The sequence below is a fragment of the Marmota flaviventris genome, chromosome 13, assembly GCF_047511675.1.
Source record: "Marmota flaviventris isolate mMarFla1 chromosome 13, mMarFla1.hap1, whole genome shotgun sequence".
Taxonomy (NCBI): domain Eukaryota; kingdom Metazoa; phylum Chordata; class Mammalia; order Rodentia; family Sciuridae; genus Marmota; species Marmota flaviventris.
Genome location: NC_092510.1, coordinates 100949068 through 100968372, shown reverse-complemented (window position 1 = coordinate 100968372; position 19305 = coordinate 100949068). Strand labels below are relative to the sequence as shown.

The following is a 19305-nucleotide window of genomic DNA, read 5'->3' as shown; positions in this document are numbered from 1 at the left end:
GTTGGGCTGGGGATGCGCTCAGAGGCAGAACACTTGCCAGTGTGAATGAGCCTTGGGTGGGATCCCCAACATTGGAAAAAAAAGGCGGGGGCACACATTCTGATGATGACCATAAATGTGGATTTGGGGGGAAGAGAGGAGTTGTGGAGGAAGGCGATGCTGTTATCAGAGACATTCACTTCCTTGTCTGAAAAGCTCCAGTTCTTCCATAAAGTTATTATGTTCTTTTAAAAATAGTTTTTAAAAATCTAAAAACAGATGAGACAGCACCCCTTCACCTCCTCTGTCTAGGGCTGGATCCTGGACGGCATCCCCGAGACACGGGAGCAGGCGCTGGTGATCCAGACCCTGGGGATCGCCCCCAGGCACGTCAGTGAGTACCCCGAGGCCCTGCCAGGAGGTCTGGGTGGGATGAACCCCTGATCTGTGGTGCTGGCTCCCCAAGCCCCATCCTTGTCCCAGCCACCACCCAGGAAGGTCTGGGGACCCACAAGAAAAAGATGTGTTGAATTAAATGCTGCCTTAGTCCCAGGCACAGTGCCACTTGTCCTTAAGCCAGGTGGTGGTTTACTCTCACCCTGCGGGTTCCTTGGGCCTGAAACCCCCTATCTGAGAAGCTCTTTAGGGAGTGAGTCATTAGGAATGTGGAGAAGCATCTAGACAAAGATGTCGATCATGCTGTTATTTATGTTAGTGAAGGTTGTTAGCTGGGGCGGGTCGATAGTGGGCTGTCTGGGGTCCCGAGAGGATACCCTTTGTGACTTAGTGCCAGGAAGACCTTGTCTTTAGGAGCTCCTGGGATGGGAGGTGGTGGTGGGAGCAGCCAACGAAGCATAGAGCAAGGACTGGTCCGTGAGGGTCAGCTGCCCGGCACGTCTGCGTTTGCTCCTTGTCTCCCCTGCCCAGTCGTGCTGAGTGCTCCGGACACTGTGCTGATCGAAAGGAACCTGGGGAAGAGGATTGACCCTCAGACTCGAGGTATGGCTGTCTCCATGCCCCACACCCTGTGGGTTTCCAGAACACTTGGAGACTCCTCACTCCTGCACATTCACCCTGCGCTGGGCATCTGAGAACAGTGTTTGGGAGGTGACTCGGGCCAGCGGAGTATGGCTGTGAGCTGGACTGGGAAACTGGGGACTTCAGCAAATGAGACCTTTAGGTGGAAGAGGGGCTTGTTTGCTGTAGAACCAGACTCAAGTGTGGATGTGGGACGCCCAGGCTTTGAGCCCACTCTGCTGAGCTCCCCTCCTGGCTCGGGGCCACACATGGGGACCAGGGGTGGGGCCTGTCTCCATCTCCCTGGGAAGCAGTACACCCTGCTCTTTGCTGTGGTCACAGGTGAATAGGCATGTGTTCTATCTGGGAACTGGCAGGCGCCACAGGCCAGGACCTGCCGACGGGTCGTGAAGACAGGAGGACCCTGGGCAGGCAGGGACAGGGAGTGATAGACCTGGGCTTTGTGGCCCCGGGGCTCTGCCCCTCTCCAGCAGTACCACCTGGGATACCTCTGTGAGATTTCGTTTTCTCACTGGTACTTAATGATGTGATTGCTGTGAGGGTCTGCAGGCCCATCAGCCGGGCCCGGGCCCAGCGCTCAGAAACTCATGGCAGCCCTACCCTGGGTGACTCTTATCCTTGTGTTAAGGAGAGCAGGCCCGGCGCTCTCAGGCCCTGGGATGTCAGTCAACCACAAGCTGGGCCTCCAGGGCAGAGCCCTATCCAGGCACAGCAGCCCCCCTAGCAGCCCTACGGGGTGGTGACGACTGCTCCTCTTTCTGTGCAGAGATCTATCACACCACCTTCGACTGGCCCCCGGAACTTGAAGTCCAGAACCGTCTGATAGAGCCAGAGGGCATCTCAGAGCTGGAGACAGCCCAGAAACTGCTGGTATATCATAGGAACATCATCAGGATCCTTCCTTCTTACCCCAAAATCCTGAAGACCATCAATGCTGACCAGCCATGTGTAGACGTCTTCTACCAGGGTAAACACAAACGGGAAGTCGCACCCTGGGCACCGCCCCAGGCCCTGTCCCACCGTGCATGTCCGCCCCAGACCCAGGCCCACCGTGCATGTCTGCACGCTCCATCAGCATCACCCATCTGGCAGCAGCCCATGGCCCAGGGGTGCTAGGACCCCAGGAGTCAAGTCATAGATGTCCAGCTCCCCTGCCCAGAGCGTGTGTGTGCAGGGTCCCTGAAGTGCCCCACTGGGAGACTGGGGCCAGTGTCCGTGTCCTACACCTGGACGTGGTCGTGTCTCCAGCCCGTGGGAAGTTTGACTGAGATAGAGGTGGGAGGAGGAGAGGTGAGGGATGGGGTGGCAGAGTCTGGACCTGACCCTGAAGGAGAAGGAAGAGGCGCCGTGTGAAGGTTGGGACCGAGGGCTGGGCGTGCTCAGTGGTGGAGCGCTTGCCAGGCCTGTGTGAGGCCCTGGGCTCAGCCCCCAGCACTGCAAAAAGGGGGAAAAAAGAAAAAAAACAAAACACTATCACAACCAAGACTCAGGTTCAGAGCAGAGAAGAGCCGTCCTGCTCCTGGCGCTGTGTTGCCGTCCACAGCACAGCGGAGGTCCAGACGCCATCCCGAGCGGTGGGCCGCCACGTGCGCCACCATGGGCACCAAGGGAGGAGGGCCTGCCCTCTGTGCTGCTGGAGCCCTGGTGTGGTCGACCCCTTACCCAGTACACATGGCTTTGCCATCTTTGGCGCCGGTCTTAACACCCTGAGCCTGGGGCTGGCCATGCATAAGATGCCCCCCGCCCAGGAGCAGGGTTCCCAGTGGTGTGTCCACAGGAGAGCCCAGTGGCTGGTGAGGAAGCGCTCTGTGCCCTTCCCAAGTGTTGTCACCGCGGTTCAGCATCCTGCCTATGAAGGCAGACGGAAGCTAGAACCACTCTGTCCCCAGAACTGTGTTATGACTTTTTAAAAAGTCTTGCTGTGTCAAAACCCAGTTCTCCCCGTCCACCGACTCCTGGAAACCGAGGCATTCAGTCTGTTTCGACATGATACAGGCTCGACAGAGACACTGAGGACACTAGACGGCTGGTGACGTCCTTTCTCACCTGCTCCCTCGGGTCTCCTTAAAGAAAGGTTTATCGCGATGAGACCTGTTTTGAGCCCCTGGGTGCTTCCCGCTGTCCCCCCGCTGCCGTCTCTGGGGCAGCCATGCCATCTAGAGGCACCACCAGCCCACAGGCGTGTGTCTGGAAAATGACGGTGCTTTCAGAAATGCCAGGCTTATAATTTTCCAGCGCTTTGCATCTCAGAAGGGTCTTTAGTAGCAAATACTCTGCGCTCTTAAGATAAACATCGCCATGTTTATCTTATGCCATGATTTTGAATTTACACATTAATTACTTCCAAATTACTTAATTAAATTTAAAAGTTCATATGATTGTTCATAAAGAATTCATGCCTGGAATTGTAAATAAAAATGTGAGTGTCTGAATATTAATTATTATTAATTAATAATGCCGAGAGATAAATTGGAAATTGGAATGCAGAATTCTCTATGTGTTGTTTTTTTAATCTCTCTGCAGTGTACCCAGCAACCACATATTTCTTAAAAAGAATAATCAGATGGCGAGACCGTCTGGGGGATCATTACTTCTAATTAACTTAGTTATTTACTGTAAATTCAGCGTCATTTGTAAGCAGGCAGCCTCGCCTGTAGCATTTGGTGCTTTTCAGAGGCTCTGGATCATGGGCGGTCTGAGGAGAGCCTTACTGGAGCCCCTTGCTGAGTTTCGGGCTCTCAGTGGGGAAATGGTGCCCGTGGTGGGGGGTTTGGAGAGTTGTCTCGGAGCCTGACTGACTCATCTGTAAAATGGGACAAGAATGATACCTTCCTCATGGGATTGTGGGCCACTCAAATGAGGGAGTGACTACAGAGTGCTTAGCCTAGCAGTTAATATATGCTGGCCGTGATAGTGACGATGAAGACAGCCAGCTTTGACTTTCCTGTGCCATTAGTTCTAAGGAGGGGATTGGTGATGTCTCTGATGATCCATCCAACCAAATAATCCCCAAATGAGCCCAAGGATCCTCACTAGGAGCAGTTCTGTCCCTACGGCCCCCAGGATCCAAGGGAGAACAACTGACTGTCTGAAAGCAATTTCTGGTTGCACAGCATGGAGTCGTGCTTCTGGTACATTGTGGGTGGAAGCCAGGATTGCCTCTCAGCACCACACAGTGCATAGGACACCCCACAACAAGGAACCATGTGGCGTCAGTGTCCATGTGCTGAGGCTGAGAAACCCCGACAGGGACCTTAAATGGTTTCTGGGGGCACATTTCTGAGAGTGGCATGCTGGCTCAGGCCTCTGCCCAGGACGGAATCCCCTGGCGGGACAATGGCACAGGTGATAGTCAGGGTCCCGAGGCTGGCATTGCAGGGACAGGCTGATGCTTCTGCAAGAAGTGAGGCGAGTGAGGAGGCCCTGTTATAAAGGCTGGCCCCTTTGGTGGGCAGCTCCTCGGGGCCGCCCGGAAGCCTGCTCTTCACAGCCCCATCAGCCTGTTCTCTGAGCTCCCCTCGTGTGTCCTCGAGTGGGAGGTGGCCTGTTTGATGTTCAGTACGTTTCCCTGTGACTTCTCGGCATCCAGGGCCCCTGTGGTGCAGGTCTTGCTGTCAGCAGTGCTCGGCCCTGCCTCTCCACGTCTTTGTTCATCAAATGCCAGGGGTGCGTCTCTGCCACTCCTGTGACCTGTTTCACCACCGCCTCTTTGGAGACTTGCAACAAAGTTGGTGTCACTGGAGTGCCGCTGCGCAGATTATTCTCCACCAATTCCCAAGTCCTTTAGAAGTCCCTGCACGGGAGCCTCCCGCATGGCCTGATGCGTTCATCAAAGCCTGAGACTGACACCCAGCCGACACCTCCCCTGGGGGACCCGCCTGGCCCAGGGCTGGAGGTCAGAGGCTCAGCCAGGATGCAGTTTGGAAACCTGTCACGTGCCAGAGCCAACCTCCCTCTGCAGCACACCCAGCCCCAGTTCGACCTGCAGGCCAGTGGCCGCCTGTGCGGGTTCTAGTGCAATTCCAGGGCAGTCCCGGGCGGGGGTGGGGTGGGGAGGGGGCGCTCGTTCCTGCAGGTCGGGGGCACCGAGGGTTTCTATGGTGCCATAAAAGAGAAATACTGATGGCCACGGAAGGAGCCAGGCAGAGGGGTCATGAGCTGGCTTCCCTTCCCTTAGCGTCTGGGCTTATTATCCTCATTTCTCTTTCCAGCTCTGACCTTCGTCCAAAGTGGCCATCGATCCAATGCCCCATTCACCCCGAGGGTGCTGCTGTTGGGGCCCATGGGCAGCGGGAAGAGGCTGCAGGCTGGCCTCCTGGCCCAAAAATATGGCCTTGTCAACGGTGAGTGCCCAGAAGCAGCACTGCTTCTAGAGCCTTCTTTGCCTTCTGCCCCCCAAGCTTCCTCATTTTACGGGCTGGTGGAGGGCAGGAAGAATCCATATCAATTTTCTTTCTTGCTCTCTGCTCTGAACAATTTCCAGGTAGTCCATCTTTACAGGTATAAGATTTTTCCTCCTGAAGAATATTGCCATAAAGACATCAACCAGCAAAAACGTGTCCGCAGCCCAAAGAGCCGGAACGTTTCCAGTCATCATTCTGTCTCCCTGGGCTGCTGGCTGGCGTCTCTGCCGCCCAGGAGCTCTCCTGCAGCCCTGCGGCTGGCTCGCCGGGAGCCTCGGCTCCTAATAGGCATCTGCTGCTGATTTATTTGCTCCGTCTCCTCCGCTCCCCCAACCCAGGTCAGCGTGTTTACAGGCAAACAATTTCTGAACCAGAGGAAGACTTCGCGCTCTGCACAGTTTCAATAAATATTTTACCAGGAGGAGAGAAAATATTGAAATCAGCTCTCCAGGTCTTTGCCGAGGTGGTCCCAGGCGGTCTTGGAATGGCGGCCTGTGTTCAGGAGGATCAAGGGCTGGGAAGGAGGAGGCGAGTGTAGGAGGTGCAGTGAGGGGCGGAGGGAGGGAGACGAGGCGCCACCCCCATGCTGCACAGCCAGCCTGCATTACCTCTGCTTTATGTACCAGGAGAACACGGGACCTGCACCCCAGATTTATAAATATGTATACGCACACCCCCAAATTATACATCCACACCATACAAATCTATAGAGAGAATACATGCACATGCACAAATATATTCATTCATATAGCACCCCAAAGAATCACAGTTGGAATAAAAATGCTTTTCAATTAGGTTTGCTCCAACTTGAAATTCCAGACCCTCAGGGACTAGCCAGGAATCAAGGACAAAAGTCACACCTGTAAAATCAAGAGGGGGAACTGAACAGTTACTCTGCAGATTTGGTTAGTGTGGAAAACACTTTAGGATAACGTGTACATTCTCTGCATCCACTTTTTTTTTTTTTTAACCAGGGATTGAACTCAGGAGGCTTAACCGCTGAGCAACATCTCAGCCCTTTTTATTTTTTTTTGTTTTGAGACATGGTGTCTTTAAGTTGCTTAGGGCCTCCCTAAGTTGCTGAGGCTGGTTTTGAATTTGTGATCCTCCTGCCTCAGCCTCCTGAGTTGCTGGGATTATAGGCAAATGCCACGGCACCCGGCTGCATTTACCTTTTCTTGGAAAAGTGGAATTATTCAAATCACTCCTTCTTTCAATTTGATATATCAAGAGTATTCCAAGATGAAGTCTGTGGCAGTGGGTGGGGATGGCTGGGGACAGGTAGGAACGGGAGCGTGGCGGTGGTTGAGGATGAGCGGCAGGCTACCTGTGGCCGCACCCACGTGCTCCTGCAAGTGTCTGCACTCTTTGCTGTGTGGAAGGACACAAGACCCTTCGTGGCAGAGCGGGGGCGGACCTGAGAACAACAGGAGCACCTTATCAGCACCCGGCTTTCTCTGAGTAATCGGCTCATGCTGCGCTTCCCCTATGCAGTTACTCTCGTTCAGGAATTTTTTAAAATCTAAATTTGCTTTCAGCGCAGCATTTGTGAAGAGATGATATTACCTGCCTAGATTTTTCCAAAAATGAAAATAGAAATGCTCGTGAAGCTTTGTAGTGAGGGTCCCTCATGGGACTCTAGGTCATGGAGCATTTGAAAACTAATTCAGAAAGTTTGCTTTCCCCAAAGGTGTTCTTGATAAATGGGGGACATCAGAAGACCCAAGGAGCCAGTTGAAGGGACCTCAGGTGCAAAGAGACAGCACCAAGCCGTTCAGGGCTCTCCACAGAAGCCTGGGGAACCAGGGCTCCGGGCACTGTCTGCTCCTCTGGGGCCACTTGGTGTGGTCCTGATCTCCACGTTGAGGAAGCCCTAAGTCAGAGGAGCACACCTCCAAACATGCAAGCCGCCCAGCATTGAGCCCGCCACACTTGTCGAAAGACCCCCCCTTTTATAATAGGTGGGAATACAAGTGCGAACAACTTTTTGAAAGGAAAAAGTCACTCCTGACTGAGATGCTCACTGTGCAGATCGGCCAACTTGGTGACTCACGCCTAGGGTTGGATTCCACTGAAGTGCTCCCCGCACGGGGACAGCAAGAGGCACCCTCACACCCTGCGAAAAGCAACCGCCAAGTGATAAAACATCTTGCTGGAAGAGGGGGCGGAAGGCAGTTCACTCAGCCCTGTCAAAAAACACAAAGCCCGTTGGCCTAGGCACATGCAAAATCTGAAGGAGCCTCCACCCGGGGACGGGTTGTCTCCGTGGAGTGGGGTATGGCAATGTGGATCTGCTTGTTTTTATAACAAGCAGAATTCTCTAATCAAAATCAGCCATGAGGGATTCACTGGACTATTATTAATAGCACCCATGGGGCATCTACTGAATGCCGCGCACCTTATTGGATACGTGGAGAGGACCGGTGTGGAGGAAGAAGAGCTGGAGTGTGCGGGGAGACCAGGCGGGCAGGCCCGGCGAGGCTGGACCAGGCCCCCACTGCAGGCCCAGCCCGGCCTGCCAGCGCCTACTCCTTCGCATCCCCCACTGTGGCCCTCCAAAGCCCTCATCAAAGCCCACCGCAGGAAGACAATTGCCTTCGTCGAACATCTTGACCCCGGATACGACCCTTGTTTTCTTTCTTGGCTTCAAGTCTGTTTTAGTCGGTTTTTTGTTTTGTTCTGGTTTTTTTGCTGCTATGACTAAAAGGTCGACAAGAACAACTTTAGAGGAGGCAAGTTTCTTTGGGAGCTCATGGTTTCAGAGGTCTCCATCCACAGAAGGTGGCTCGGTTCCCTGGGCTCCGAGTGAGGCCGAACATCAGGGCTGAAGAGTGTGGCAAGGGGAGCAGAGGGAGCCTCCGTCCTCAGACTCAGAATGCATACCAACGGCGCCCTGAGGCCCCCAGCCACACCCCGCCCCATTCAGTTACCACGAGGTCATGCCCGCGGGGTCGATTCACTGACTGGCTAAGCCCTCACAGCCCTCATCTCCCCTCTGAACCTTCTCGCATCGTCTCACGCGGGAGCTTTTAGGGACACATCACACCCACACCATGACAGAGTCCCTAGGAGAGGGGACACTGCTCCAGGACTGTCTTGACAGGGTGAGCTTGAGTGAGGTGGCCAGGGGCAGGGCCTCTGTCACTCTTCCCTCACTGGGCAGCTGCGGTCACAGAGTCCCGCTGAACACCACTCCGCTTCGTCCCACTTGGAGGCGCTTTGTTTTCATTATCATTCAGTTAAAAATATTTTCTAGGCTGGGGCTGTGGCTCAGTGGCAGAGCACTTGCCTGGCATGTGTGAGGCACAGGGTTCCATCCTCAGCACCACATAAAAATTAAAAAACATATTGAAAAAGGCATTCTGTCCATCTACAACTGCAAAGAAAACTTGAAAAAAAAAGTATATTTTTAAGCTGGGCAAACACCTGTAATCCCAATGACTCAGGAGGCTGAGGCAGGTCCAAGGCTAGCCTGGGCAACGTGCAAGGCCCTAAGCACTTTAGGGAGACCTGTCTCAAAAATTTAAAAAAATAAATAAAAGGGACTGGGGATGGGGCTCAAAGGGAGAATGCCTCCAGGATCAATCCCTGGCGCGCGCACGCGCGCGCACACACACACACACACACACACACCACAAAAAACACAGACAAAAAGCTTTCTAATTTCCCTTGTGGTTTCTTTTTGGCACCTGTATTTTATTTAGAAGTGCACCACTTAGTTTCCAAATATTTGGAGATTTTTTTCCAGATTATTTTTTCTTACTTATTTCTAATTCTATTGCTGACTAACTTTGTTGCTTTAAAGTTTTTGATACTTTTTATGGCCCAGCATATGGTCTGCACTGGTGAATCCCATGTGCACTAGAAAAGAGCACGGATCCTGAAGCTGTTGGCTGTAATGCTCAGTAAATGTCAGTCGGGATGAGGTTTTTGACAGCGCTGTTCAAACCTTCCTGGTCCTGAATGACTTCTCCAGACTTATGATTTCACTGACTGGAAGAGAGGGGTTAAAATCTCCAATTCTAATTGTGGATTTGTCTATTTTCTTCCAGTGTCTGCTCCATGTAGTTTTTTCAGTGCATATGCATTAAGTCTTGTTATGTCTTCTTGATGAAATGACCCTTCTATTGCTGGGCCATATCCTCTACCTCTCTATTAATCTTCATATTTTTAGAGTCCACTTGGTCTGACACGTGGCCTTCTCACCTTGTGATCAGTGTCCGTGTGGTTTATCTTCTATTCCTTTTCTTTAAAGCTATCTGTATCGTAACGTTTTAAATATGGGCCTCATAGACAACACATACTGGGGATTTGCTATTTTTAAAAATCCGAGCGGGCATTCCCTGTAGCTGGAGAGTTCAGTGCATTTCTCAGCCGTCTCACAGGGGGCTGCACTCCCCACCCTGGTTTCCGTTTTCTCTCTGGGTTGTCTGCTCCCCCTCTCCTCTCCTGCTCTCTTTGGATTAACCAGCTAGCTGTAGTGATCCATTTCATCTGTGCGGTTGCTCTCTTAGGAGTGTCTCTCTGCTTTCCTTGGTGGTTGCTCTAGAGATTGAACGTGTGCCCTTGGCTTGTCACGGTCCTGGGGTGACCCTTGCACCTCTTCACCATGGCACATCCCCGTGGCACTGCGTTCCACCAAGAGGGAGCGGTCCTTCGTGCTGCTGTGTAAACTCCACAATGTATCACAACTATTTTTCTTTTAAAAGCCATTTGTGTTGAAGTGAAGAAATAAGAGGGAAGACTGTGTCCTGCCTATTAACACTCTTCCTTCCTTGGTGTAGATCCAGGCTTCCATCGGGTATCATTTTCTCTCAGCGTAAAGAACTTCCTTTAATATTTCTTTTAGTCAAAGTCTGCTGGTGACAAATCCTCTCAGCTTCCGTGTGTCTGCAAATGTCGTTGTTGTACCTGCACTTTGCAAAGATCTGTGTTGACAGGTTTCTCCCCCTTAGCACTTTGGAAATGTCATCCATTGTCTTCGGGCTTGCACTGCCTCTGATGAGGACTCCACGGCAGCTTCTCTCATCTTTGTTTCTCTGTATATGAAGCGTCTTTCCTCCCGCTCTGGCTGCTTTTAGGGTTTTCTCTTTCTTTTTAGCTTTCAGCAATTTGACTCCGGTGCATCAAAGCGTGGCTTCCTTTGTGCTGATCCTGCTTAGTCTCAAAGACTCTTGGATGTGTGGCCACTGTGGGTCATCAGGTTCTCCTCTGTCATCCCTCACATGCCCCACCCCTCTCTTCTGGGACTCGGGTGGCCAGGAAGTTAGACTGTTCCTCTGCCCCAGACCTTCCTCCCCATCTCCGCTCAGTTTCTAATTCCTCCATTGCATGTTTTCCTGCCTCTAGATCCGCTGCAGCTCATCCGGCGATTCCTTTCATGTAAGATTTTGTATTTTCCAGTTCCAGAATTTCCATCGGGTTCTATTTTTGTGGTTTTTATTTGTTTGCTGAGATTCCCCATCTGCTCACTCATTTTAACTACCTTTTCCTTTAAAGTTTTAGCTATATTTATAATTACTGTTTTAAGGACTTGGTGTACCAATTCTTTTTTCTTTTTTTTTGGTACAAGGGATTGAACTCAAGCGTGCTTAAATACTGAACCAAATCCCCAGCTCTTAAATTCTTTTTTTTTTTGATTTTGAGACGACTCAATAAATTTCTAAGGGCCTCACCAAATTGCCGAGGCTGCCTTTGGACTTGCGATCTTCCTGCCTCACCTTCCCAAGCTGGGCTTGGCTGGGTGCACCAGGTCTGATCTCCACCATCCCTCGCTCGGGTTCTATGGCCTTTATGCTGTCCTTGAAGAGGCTTGCCTTTTTCTGATTTTCTGTATGTCAAGCAGTTTTTGTTTATATGCTGGACATTGTGGTGCTTGTGTGGCTGACGGTCTGGATCGTGTGCTTCTGCTTGAAAAATTTGAGTTTAAAAGAATTGAGTTCTGGGGGCTGGGGCTGGGGCTCAGTGGCAGAGCACTTGCCTAATATGTATGAGGCACTGGGCTGGATTCTCAGCTCCACATATAAATAAATAAAACCAAGATCCATCAACAACTAAAAATAAATAAATAAATAAGAATTGAGTTCTAACAGGCAGCTAATTTACTGGAGAATCAACTTGATTTTGAGACTTTTTAAAAAAAAAATCACTTTGTAGTTGCAGACGGACAGCTTGCCTTTACTTGTTTCATCATATGCAGTGCTGGGAACCCGACCAGTGCCTCCCACGTGCAGGCAACTGCTCTGCCGCTGAGCTACAGCCTCAGCCCCTCATTTTCAGGCTGTTTAAACGAGGTATCCCAGAGTTCTTACCATAGGGCTAGGGCACCTTTACACCTCAGTGTGACCTTTCTGGGGTCTCCGCTGAGTTTCTGGGGTCTTCAGCAGGACTCCCTCTGGCTGCAGCGCCGGCATCCCTGGCACTGTGAATTGCATTCCCTTTTCAGCTTCCCCATAGCTTTCCTCTCCCAGGCCCTGAGGAGGCTCCCTCTGCACCTGTGCAGCTCTGTATTGACCAAAGATTCGACGAGCTCCATGCAGATTCTGGGACCTCCGTGCCAGCTCCCCCTCTCCATTAGCTTGTTGCTCAGATTCCAGCTCTGGATCCCGACCTCCAGGCTGTCTCCTCCACCCAGCGACACTGCTGCTCGGTCTGTGCCCGCTTCTGTGCTGGTTTGAGACGTGCCCACGGATGGAATCCAGGGTGACTGTGGGGCTCATGTTGGGTGTCTCCCCTCTCAAGGTCACGGCCCGTGCCGTCCAAGGCTGGAAAGAGTGGCTTCATGTATTTTTCTCAGTTTCGAGCTTTCTAGGAGAAGAGTAAAAACCGCCCCTGCTGCTCCTTCGTGGCCAGAGCCCGAGGCCTCTCCATCTCGTCCAGGACGCATCCCCCTTTTGCACTTCCTGGCTCTCTCCCGGAAACAGCTTCCTTCGCTTATCACAGCCTCAGGCTGTTGAGAGAAGGAATAAGACAAAGCAAACTTGGCCGCGGGGAAACACTCCCATCAGCCCTTGTTGTCTCTGCTGGTGAAACTGCCCACCACTCAGGACAAAATTCCTGCTGTCCTTTGCATAGGGAGTTAAGCACGTCATTGTTAAGGACTAAATCTTTATAATGGTCCTTGTCACAAACCTCATGTCATCCTGCTAATTTTAGGATGGTTTCTGGTTTCTTTAGTAGAAGCAGAAAACTCCTCCAAGCCAAGGTTGTGCAGTCAGCGACTCCGTGGAGACACAGCCTGAGTCTTGTGCTCTGGCTGTTGAGGGCTTTCCTAGTCAAGGACGTGGGAGGCGGTGTGTATTCACCCGGCACCGGTGGCCCAGCCTCTCCCTCATGCCAGCCATGGCCCAGGCTTGGGGACATGGTGGGGCATGATGGAAAAGACCCCTGCTGCCGTGGGATGCGTCCAGGGCGGACCGTGCAGCAGGGCGCTCACTCCAGTGTGGCCTTTTAAAGTAGCTGAGCCCACTGGCATATCAGTTGGCCACCTGTTGTGTACCCACCATTCCTGGAACACCTTTCAGAGCAGAAGGTCTGTGGAGACGCCCTCCCCGCCCTCCCTGTGCGGTGGTGTCAGGGAAGAGCCTTTCCCTACACCAACGTTCATCTTCCACAGCGACCCAGAGAGCTGCGCACTCTGTTCAGTCATTCCAGTGCCGCCCGGCCTCTCAGGGACCTCCTTGTCAGTGTCATCCCACGTTGCCTACAGTTTTTAAAATGTGTGTTTAAAACCTAATTTTATGTAATCATCCTTGTATGTGTCGTGAGGATGGGACCCAGGGCCTCACACCAGCCCTGCCCCAAGGTCCCTTTTCTCCATCTTCCCTCTATTCAAGGTCTGACGGGTGTCTTTCTGCTCCTCTCCCCATCAGTGTGCTGCGGGCAGCTGCTGAAAGAGGCGGTGGCAGACAAGTCAAAAATTGGCGAGCTCATCTGGTCCTTCTTGGAGAAGAAGGTGACAGGTAGGCCAGGCTTCCCCTACCTGCCACCACCTGAGGCTTCAGAGGACGCGCCCTGGGTTCAGTGCTTGAGCACCAGGGCTCAAGGTCGGGGAAAACAACTGGGCCTTCACGTAGGCAAAGGCCCGGGCCAGTTCCTCAGTGAGGTGTTTGTGGCTACAGTGGGTCATCACTGGTGTCTAGAAGGTTCTTGCTTCTCAAAGCGGTGACATGGAGTGCTGCAAGGAGCTGCAGAGCTCCCGGGTCCTCCACTGCATGGTGAGTGGCGATGGGCCGCCAGAGGCAGGAGGTGCAGAGGGCTCTGTAGATGTGAGGACAGGCCAGCTCAGGGTGGACAGGCCACTGGTCCTCAGGGGTTTAGTGGGGGAGTAGGACTGGATAATCTTTCCAGATCCCCCCTGTCATCTGTAGTCTGAAAGCACTCTGAGTCTGACCCCTAGGAAGGACATCATTCTAGCTCAGCTTCCTGAGGCCACAGAGGAGCACAGAGAGGGCCTGAGCTGCTGAGGACACACAGTCTGCTCATGGCCAGATTTTGAGAAACTCTGCATCTCTTCCCTGGACAGTGCATTCTCCACACACCCACGTGTCTCTTGCACAAGTGCTGTGGTGCCTCCACTCAGTCGTGCAAGTTTAGATATCACATCTGACATGACCATGTGGTTGTCATGAAGAAGATCAACCCTAAACCTGTGGACACACCCCAAATCCCAGCCACTAGGAAGCCTGAGGCAGGAGGATCACAGCTTCAAGGCCAGCCTGGGCGATGTATCTGAGACCCCATCACAAAATAGAATTTAGAAAAGAGCTGGGATGCTGCTCAGTGGTGGAGCTCCTGACAGCATGACAAGGCTCTGGGTCCAACCCCCAGTACCGAGGAAAGAAGGAGGAGAAGAGAAGGCAAGGGGGAGAATCGACGCCCGTGAAGCTGCCATCCTAGCAGGCAACGGCCGTCACCTGGGCCACTGGCCAGCAAGGTTCTTCTTGCTGCCACTTTCTGGGTAGAGTGATTAATGAGGCAGCGGCTGCCTGCTCCCAGCCGTCGGCTGAGAGTGCCTGTGGGAGGCATCCTGCCCTGGATGTCCCAAGGGGTCCTGGTCCCCAGGGTGAAGTTCAAGTGAGCAGAGAGAGATCCACGGGACCCCTGGATCTGTGCAGGGGTAGGTCAGAGGGGGCCTGTTCCAAAGTCACCGAGGGACACCCAGAATGACGCAGAGGTGAGAGGGCCAGGCAGCGAGGGAACCAGTAGGGTGTCGGTGCTTCCTAGTCTGGTTCGGTTCCAGTGCTGCCCCCACAGCTGTGTGGCCCCAAGAAACCACCCCGCCCTCTGGAGCCCCAGCTCCCCTGTGAGATGGAGGGGGGATCCCGTGACACCAGCTGGAATGTGTGGGCCCCGCGGGGTGCCACAGGGAAAGCGGCAGGACACTCGTGATGAAGGCAGCGTGGCTCCTCTCAGCAGGTCACAGGTGGGGACTTGCCCCTGGTTATCTCAGGATGGATGGATGGGTTGGGTCCACGGTTGTGCCCAGGGACAATGGGGCATGTAACCCGGCCCTGATGTCCCCGCCTGCAGTGGCACACGCCTGCTCCCTTCCTTTCCAGGCGTTGGTCCTTACAGTTCTGGTGTCCTTGTCCTGGGTTCCTTCCTGAGGCTCCAGGGAAGAGTGTTTCCGCCTCGTCCAGGTCCTAGAGGCCCTGCATCCCGGCTCCTGCCCTCTCTTCTACCTGAAAGCCAGCAGGGTGCTCCTCTTGTCACACCCCCTCTGGCTCACGCCTCCCTCCCTCCCTCTTGTGAGGACCCCACCCAAACAGTCCAGGGTAACTTCCTGTCTCAGAGGACTTGATCACATCCCCCGACAGGCCCTGTATCCACAGGTACCAGGGGCTTTGGCTGGGGAGCATTATTCTGCCCACTGTAGCTAATCACCGCCATCTGTTAAGTGCCAAAAATTTTTTTTTTTGTTATTGTTGTTTGGTTTTGGGTTTTCGGGGTGATGGGGAGGGAACCCAGGGCCTTGAATATGCCAGGCACATGCTCACCACTGAGCTACAGCCCCAGCCCCCAAACTTATTTTTTTCTAATTGTGGCCTCTTGGTTACTGGTGGTACTGGTAAGGTTGAACACCTTCTGATGAGACAGTCAGTGTAGATTCCATCTCTTGTGCATTGCCCTTCTGTAGCCTGGCCCTATTGATCTATATTTGTCTTCACTTGCTCCTTCTTTCTTTCAGTGTTTGGGATACAAATGCTAGGCCTCAGGCTTCCTAGGCAAGTGCTCTACCACTGGTCAATTCCTTAGCCACTATTTTTCAATTAAGCTATTCTTTGTTGTAATTGGTTTGTAGATGCTCTTTGCATGTTAGTGTTGTTCAAATTTTCCATTAACTTATGTATATCCACGTAATATTTTATTTATATATTTTAAGTCAATCATGAGATTGTACAGTTTTAGTGATTGTTGGGGATGGTGATATGTCACAGCCTTTAGCTCTCAGATGTCCTGGAGTATTGCAGTTCCCAAGGAGGTCATACTAGCATGTTGATTTGATTCTTTTTGAGGTCACGAGCACTTGACCTTCTAGTTTTCTTCATCCATGCTCATCACCATCTGACCGGGTAACCTTATTGCCTTTTGCCTCCCAGGGCACTGGGCACCTGCAATGGCACAGCCTAATGGACCATCAGGTATGGGCACCGCAGCATTCACTTACCCAACTGGCATCTGCGAGGTGAATGGGAACAATTGCTAGTTCTTCCCTCTATAGGAACAGGAGTGAGTTTCCTTGAGCCCATCTGTGCCTTAGGCACCATGGCTTATCTCACCCACCACCAGTAACAATCCCAGGAGTCCCCGTGGAGGTCAGGTGCAGACAGTTTTGGTTTGTTTGGGTTTTTCTTTTTTGGTGACTACCAAGGACACTGAGTGCACTGTCACATTTCCCATGAGGTTGGAGAGACTTGGATAGCTTCCATCGTCAATGTTTTGTGCTTTTTTTCTTCCACGGCTTTGTGTTTGTTTAGACTATGTAGCTCTATACTTTTGCTCTCCCTACAAAATTAAAGACACAACAACAACCAGTATCATATCTTCCTAACAGAAGCAATAAATCCTGTCATCTCGCTAATCCTGATCTTGCAGGATAACAAAGAATGCATTTACATTCATAACCACTAACAGGGTCTCATTAGTGGGTTGTGGAGACGCTGCAAAGAAAACCAGAGCTCTCGGCTGGCCAGGAGGAGCCCGGCACCACCCAGGCTTGGCAGGGACCACCCAGCAAAGGAAGAGATTCTCCATAGAAATTGGGTTTGTAGAGAAGATCCCACTGAACACGGAATCTACCCACCAACCACAGCCTTGCTTTTTGCTGAGTAACTGCTGTTGGTGGTCCGGTGGAGGCTGCCCCGCTTCCTAGAGTATCAATGACATCTGTGACTCAGGGTCCCCAGTCCCTGGGTGCACCTGCTCAGGTTTTGGGTGGTGAATAGCCTTGTCCCTTCTCCTAACCTTGTGTTCTGAGCTCATGAGGACATAGTCCCTGGAGCATCAGGTGTGCCACAGGCTGGGACTCTTGCATGGAGATGTGGCTGGCATCTGAGGCCATAGCTGGGCTTCCAACATCCCCTCCAAGGCCAGGTCTGAGGAGAGCTACCCACTGCATGGCCACATACTGGTGGGAACAGGGAGATGGCCCCCAGAGCGGGCTCGGGAAGATTGCTGACTGAGTGGAGGCAGAATTGGAAGGGGGTGGTCCCCCGACTCCAGGATAGAAGGTCCCTCCAGAGCACCCAAGGACAGTGGTTGGTGCACCCTCTAGACTGCAGAACTCTTGGAAGAGGGAGGCTATGGCTGTTTGCCTGTCTTCTTTGGGGGTCCACGGAGGCACCTCTGATTTCTCTCTCCTGAATCCCAGGTGCAGTTTGGGTGCCCGTGGCGCTGGTGACATTCCTGGGAGCCTGGGGGAGCAGCCAGACACCTCCTTGAGGCTGTCTACATGGTGCAGGGAGCATGGCTGGTGGAGAAGGGTATGATAAGGACAGAGAGACCTCAGGCAGAGGGCTGACACACGTCACCACCTGAGCAGACCCAGGCCAGACAATGTGGCGCTTCCTGGAGACAAGCCTTTTGCTCCTCTGGGTATTAGGCCTCCTCTGTGGGGACTCTGCTTGCCCATCAGCTGGGCTGCTGGCCTCCTGGTCACTTGTCACAATGGTGGAGTCCCTGGAGGGACAGGCTCCCGCCCCAGCCACCCACTTGGAGCTGCGTGGCCCGGAGGTGCTGTTCTGTTCCTGTTGTGCACCTCCTCACCCTGTGAGCCTCCTTCCCCTGTGAGCCTCCTCCTCCTATTCCCCCACCAGGCCTCTGATGCTGAGTCCCAGCTGTGACCTCTACAGACTTGGTTATGTTCTGTTTTGTCCTCGCGAGTGCTGCCAACACCTCCTTCTTTGGAATCAGCAACAGAATTAATAACTGTGCTGTTTTCCCTTCTTTCCCCGTTTTCTGGGCAATGGACTCTAGGGCCCCAGCTCTTGGTGATGGTGCCGTGGACAGAGGGATGGGGGAGATGCTTATTCTGTGCCCTGGACTTTGAAATATATAGGTCTGACCTTCTAAACTCATTTTGACTCGAGCTGCAGAATAGAACAAATTTATTCCCCAGGGTTCTGCGCGGCCTTCTTTAAGCAGCCACTGCGGCACCGTGGACGGGGGTTGGTCTGCGAAGGACAGCAGGGTTGAGCTTGAATCACGCAGCCTTCCTCACCGGAAAGCTCCTGTCACTTGTACCTGGTAGGACATGAGTCAAAGCGATTTGGGGCTTTTGGAAAAACAAGTCCTCAGCCGTTTCTCTATCAACTGAACTGAGGCTGTTGGCCCTGATAGCCTGTGACCGTGTGTGCACCCGGGCTCTGGGCAGTCTCTTTCCAGAATCAAGCAGCGGAGCCACGAGGTCTCGGTAATCGTTCTGGTTCTCGCAGGTTGCTTGTTCTTTCTCCAGAGCTCGGCTGCCCAGGGATGGGATTAAAACCAGCCGGAGGCGATTCTTGTCTGTGCTGGTTTGAGTCTTTACTCTACGCATGAGAGATGCTCATCTTGATCCCCTCAATAGTGTGCTCAGAACATGGTGGAAGTGTCAGGACTCTGTCAGCCAAAACGTGACCCCTGCAGGGGGACTTTTGAGTGAGTTCTGGCTCTTCTCATCCCCCATCTCTCCTGGAGCAGAGGTGAGCCACTCGTTGCAGCCCCCACCAGCTCGCTGGTCAGGTAGCAGAGTGACTGACCAACAATGCAGCAGGTAGGAAGGCCCAGACTCCTCCACACGCACCCATTCAGGCGTGAACACAGCCATTTAATTGGTGTAATAACTTTCCCCAAAGCAAAAGTCCTGGTGTGCAGAGAGAACGTGGAAGGCAGATCATTATGCAGCATTACCTGTGCCCCACCTGCACACCCCTCGATTTCCTAAACATTCCAGTCTGGAGAAGGTCCCTCATGGCCTAATAGAACCTGAGGAGAGGCGGAGGCCTGACTTGCGCTCTCTGGTAATGAGCTCTCGCCCTGGCAAACCCAGGCAGCGGAGCCCAGCTGGGGTGGTTACCAACCATCTCCAGAGCTCTTCCCTAGTCCAAGTCCCAGCGGCCCAGATCAGAGCCCAGCCCACGCGCTTCATTTTTTAGGGGAATTAATATTCTCGGCACTAAATGCACACTAAAGATCCGACAATAGGCCTGCTTTTCTCTTTTGTTAAAAACTTGCAAAGAGTTGCCGAGTTGAAAGACGAAGTAAATCTCCCCATCTGAGCAGAGTGGATGCTGTTTCTTGTTTGGAGCGGGGCAGCCTGGCGAGCCGCGAGCCGTCTTCCCGTGGAGGGGAGACCCTGGGGGACCTCTGCCCGCTGCCAGTGAGCCTTCCGCGTGGTGTTTGTAGG

General features: G+C 52.7%; 1 protein-coding gene across 10 annotated transcripts in view; it reads left to right on the top strand.

Moving 5' to 3' along the window:
- Tsc1 (TSC complex subunit 1) overlaps positions 1-19305 on the top strand; it is a 174078-nt gene that overhangs the window by 95326 nt on the left and 59447 nt on the right. For all 10 annotated transcript variants that reach the window (XM_027942475.2, XM_071601106.1, XM_071601103.1 and 7 more), the window contains 5 exons: positions 292-373; positions 907-978; positions 1784-1984; positions 5229-5360; positions 13292-13381. In XM_027942475.2, coding sequence (XP_027798276.2) covers positions 292-373; positions 907-978; positions 1784-1984; positions 5229-5360; positions 13292-13381 — 577 coding nt within the window. The remainder of the gene's footprint in view (positions 1-291; positions 374-906; positions 979-1783; positions 1985-5228; positions 5361-13291; positions 13382-19305) is intronic.